The 3,465-nt window shown below is 41.1% G+C and overlaps 1 protein-coding gene across 2 annotated transcripts in view; it reads right to left on the reverse strand.

The window, feature by feature from the left end:
* LOC311627078 (T-cell surface glycoprotein CD1a-like) overlaps positions 1-1,041 on the reverse strand; it is a 3,521-nt gene extending 2,480 nt beyond the window's left edge. The window contains exons 1-2 of one of the 2 annotated variants that reach the window (XM_084893289.1): positions 912-1,041; positions 323-589 (exon numbers count right to left, since the gene is read on the reverse strand). In XM_084893289.1, coding sequence (XP_084749415.1) covers positions 323-589; positions 912-972 — 328 coding nt within the window. In that variant the 5' untranslated portion in view covers positions 973-1,041. The remainder of the gene's footprint in view (positions 1-322; positions 590-911) is intronic. The other variant, XM_084893290.1, reaches the window with a different exon arrangement.
* Positions 1,042-3,465: the final 2,424 nt, after the last annotated feature.

The following is a 3,465-nucleotide window of genomic DNA, read 5'->3' on the forward strand; positions in this document are numbered from 1 at the left end:
TTGGTTTGATCAGAAGTTCAGAAAAAGTATAATTGGTAGTAACTGAAGGTGAAGGAAAAAATGAATGACTTCCTTTTTTGGAAATAGAAGTGAGAAAATCGTTGAAAGAGCGTGACATAAATGGTGAGAACAAGAGAATAAGGAAGCACTTAGTGTGATTATAATAACCTGGGGTGAATGAAATGCAATAGGTTACAATAGCTGTATAGAGAATGCTGAAGAGATCGGATGTGGGGGGGAATGGGAATAAGAAGCTCATTGTGACACACACACACCCCTCACCCAGCACATTGCACCCACCCATTTTGGGAATCGAACTTACATGTAAACTTCCATTGACTGGCATGCCTTTGAATTATTAGAGGCACGTCAAAGAACAACAGATGGAAAAATTTTTCCAGTTCTTTCATCTCTTCCTTGCTAAAGTTGCCCTTGGACCAAGGTCGCAGAAAAATAATTCTTCCAGAGTTGCTGTCCCAGCCATGAGTCTGCAAATCATCCAACCAAGCAGAGGTCCAACTTTTCACCCAGGAACGGTTGTAGAAGGATGAGCTGTGGATAACTTTGAAGGAGATCTCCTCCTGGAAGGCTGTGGCAAAAGAACAGATAGAATGAGGAGAATAAAAGGCATTGGGAAGGAGAAAGAATGAAGAAAGGTGCCAGGAGGGAAACACTCAGAATCTGGAAACATTCAGAATCAGCAGCATTCAGCTGCCCAGGGCCCCATGCTTTACAAACAACCTTCAGAAGGGCACAGGGTCCCAGAGTATGGGATATGCTAAACTGTGCTGACATCTCCTCTACAGGTATGTTCTGAGGACGCCCCACCACACACACACACACACACACACACACACACACACACACACACACACATTTGTACCCAACAGAGCAGTGGCCAGAGTTCTTACCATCTTCATTGTCACCAGCTGCGAGGAGAACAGCTAGCAATGGAATTTGCAGAAGCAGCATTTCAGTTACAGATGTTCTTTCTTTCTCAGGAAAGGTTGTCTTTGGCTTCTGTTTGAAATAAAACTTCACAGTACCTCTATTCTGACTTCCTTGTTCTACCAACAGAACAAAAAAAAAAAAAAAAAAAAAAAAAAAAAAAGGTGTTCCTTCCCTAAACTCTAGGCACTGATTCAGCTTCTCATTTCCTTCACTTCTGACTTTCAACTTCTCCCCTTGTTACCAGCCTTCATTCTGTTCATCTTTCTCTAACTCAGCCTCTATGGACTAAGTCTTATGTGGCATTGAAAAGTCAATTTACCTCTGGGGACATTTCTTCTCATTCAGACAATGAAAGCATAAAACCAAATGGTTTTCCAATTCCTACCTGATGTTCTGTTGTCCCTGCTCTTTCCTGTCACTCTGTCCTTCTCTTGCCAGTTTCAAATACTCTTCTGCTCTCTAAGACCCACCCCACCACATTCATATGTAAGACATCTCATTAGCTGCTTTATTTGATTTTCAGAATCTCCTATGATTGTCCTGTGTAATAGTGTAAACTACTACTCCATTATCCTAGGGAAGAACCAGTAGCCATCACAGAGACCACAGGAACCTGGAAACATAAAAGAATCTCACCCTAACTGGTTTTGCTCAGTGGATAGACCATCAGTCTGTAGATTCAAAGGTCCCAGATTCCTTGATTCCCGTCAAGGGCATGCACCTTGGTTGTGGACACATCCCCAGTAGTGAGTGTTCTAGAGACAACTTATTGATGCTTCTCTCTCATCAGTGTTTCTCTCTATCCCTCTCCATTCCTCTCTGTAAAAAAAAAATCAATAAAATATATTTTTAAAAAAAGAAATATGTCCTCTGACTTGCATTGATATCCAATGAATACTTACCCAAAAGTCTCTCAGCACCTGCTGGATACAAGCATCTTGCAACACTCATGAATATCTAGTGGTCTACAGGCAATCACTTTATTCAGAAGCTTGTGTTCTACTTAAGAAGGAAGCACACAAACTGAGGACTAGAAGCCGTGGTGTGCTGGGTTTATGGTAATGTACAGACTAGAGAAAACAAGCCTTCTTGAAACAAAGTCCCAGCCCTTAACTGACGTTGCCCACTCAGGATCTTGGCTCCAGTGATTCGCTCAGGGCGCCGGTCTGTATACCTCTGCTGCGCTGGGTCCCCATCTCGAGTGGAATGCCTCCTAGCAAGGTGCTCAATGAGTGAGTTTGAATAATTGAATAGTTGGGTTCAGGCATCCAATTATTTTTTCATTACACAGATTTTAAAAAATATATATTTTATTGATTTTTTTAGAGAGGAAGGGAGAGGGATAGAGAGCTAGAAACATCGATGAGAGAGAAACATCAACCACTGCCTCCTGCACACCCCCTACTGGAGATGTGCCCGCAACCAATGTACATGCCCTTGACCGGAATCGAACCTGGGACCTTTCAGTCTGCAGACCAACGCTCTATCCATTGAACCAAACCGGTTTCGGCTCATTACACAGATTTTTAACATTCTTGTTTAAGGTATCAGAAATCTTTGCTAGTATTTCTACTTGGTGAAACAAGAATCTTACACAGATTTACTTAGGATTAAAATATATGGTAACGCCGAAGCTGGTCTGGCTCAGTGGTAGAGCGTCGGTCTGCAGACTGAAAAGTCCCAGGTTCGATTCCAGTCAAAGGCATGTACCTTGGTTGCGGGCACATCCCCGGTAGGGGGTGTGCAAGAGGCAGCTGGTCAATGTTTCTCTCTCATCGACGTTTCTAGCTCTCTCTCTCTCTCCCTTTCTCTCTGTTAAAAATCAATAAAATATATTTAAAAAAATATATATTTAAAATATATGCTAACAAGCCTGAAGTTTACACAGAGGGTTATGCTGTAAATCTCCTATTATAAGTTTTATTTTATTTTATTTTTTTTAAATAAATTTTTATTGTTCATATTATTACAAGTGTTCCTTTCCCCCCCTTCCCACCCCACCCTCTGCCCTTTCCCCACTCACCATTGTCCTCATCCATAGGTGCACAGTTTATGTTCAGTCTCTTCCCACATTCCCCTCTCCCCTTTTCCCCAAGAATCATTAGTTCACTCCCCTTCCATACCTCTGATTCTATTATATTCAACAGTTAATATTGTTCATCAGATTTTTTTTTTAATTTCCTTGGTTTTTAGATTCACTTGTTGATAGTTACGTATTTGTTGTTCATAATTTTTATCTTTATTTACTTTCTCTTCTGAAAGAACCCCCTTCAGCAATTCATATAATTCTGGTTTGGTGTTGATGAACTCCTTTAGCTTTTTTTTATTAGTGAAGCTCTTTATCTGACCTTCGATTCTGAGTGATAGCTTTGCTGGGTAGAGTATTTTTGGCTGTAGGTTCTTGCTATTCATCACCTTGAATATTTCTTGCCATTCCCATCTGGCATGCATGGTTTCTGTTGAGAAATCAGCTGACAATCGTATAGGTGCTCCTTTATAGGTAACCACCTGCTT

The sequence above is a fragment of the Pipistrellus hanaki genome (assembly GCF_964339955.1).
Source record: "Pipistrellus hanaki genome assembly, chromosome: 8".
In the NCBI taxonomy this organism is placed as follows: Eukaryota; Metazoa; Chordata; class Mammalia; order Chiroptera; family Vespertilionidae; genus Pipistrellus; species Pipistrellus hanaki.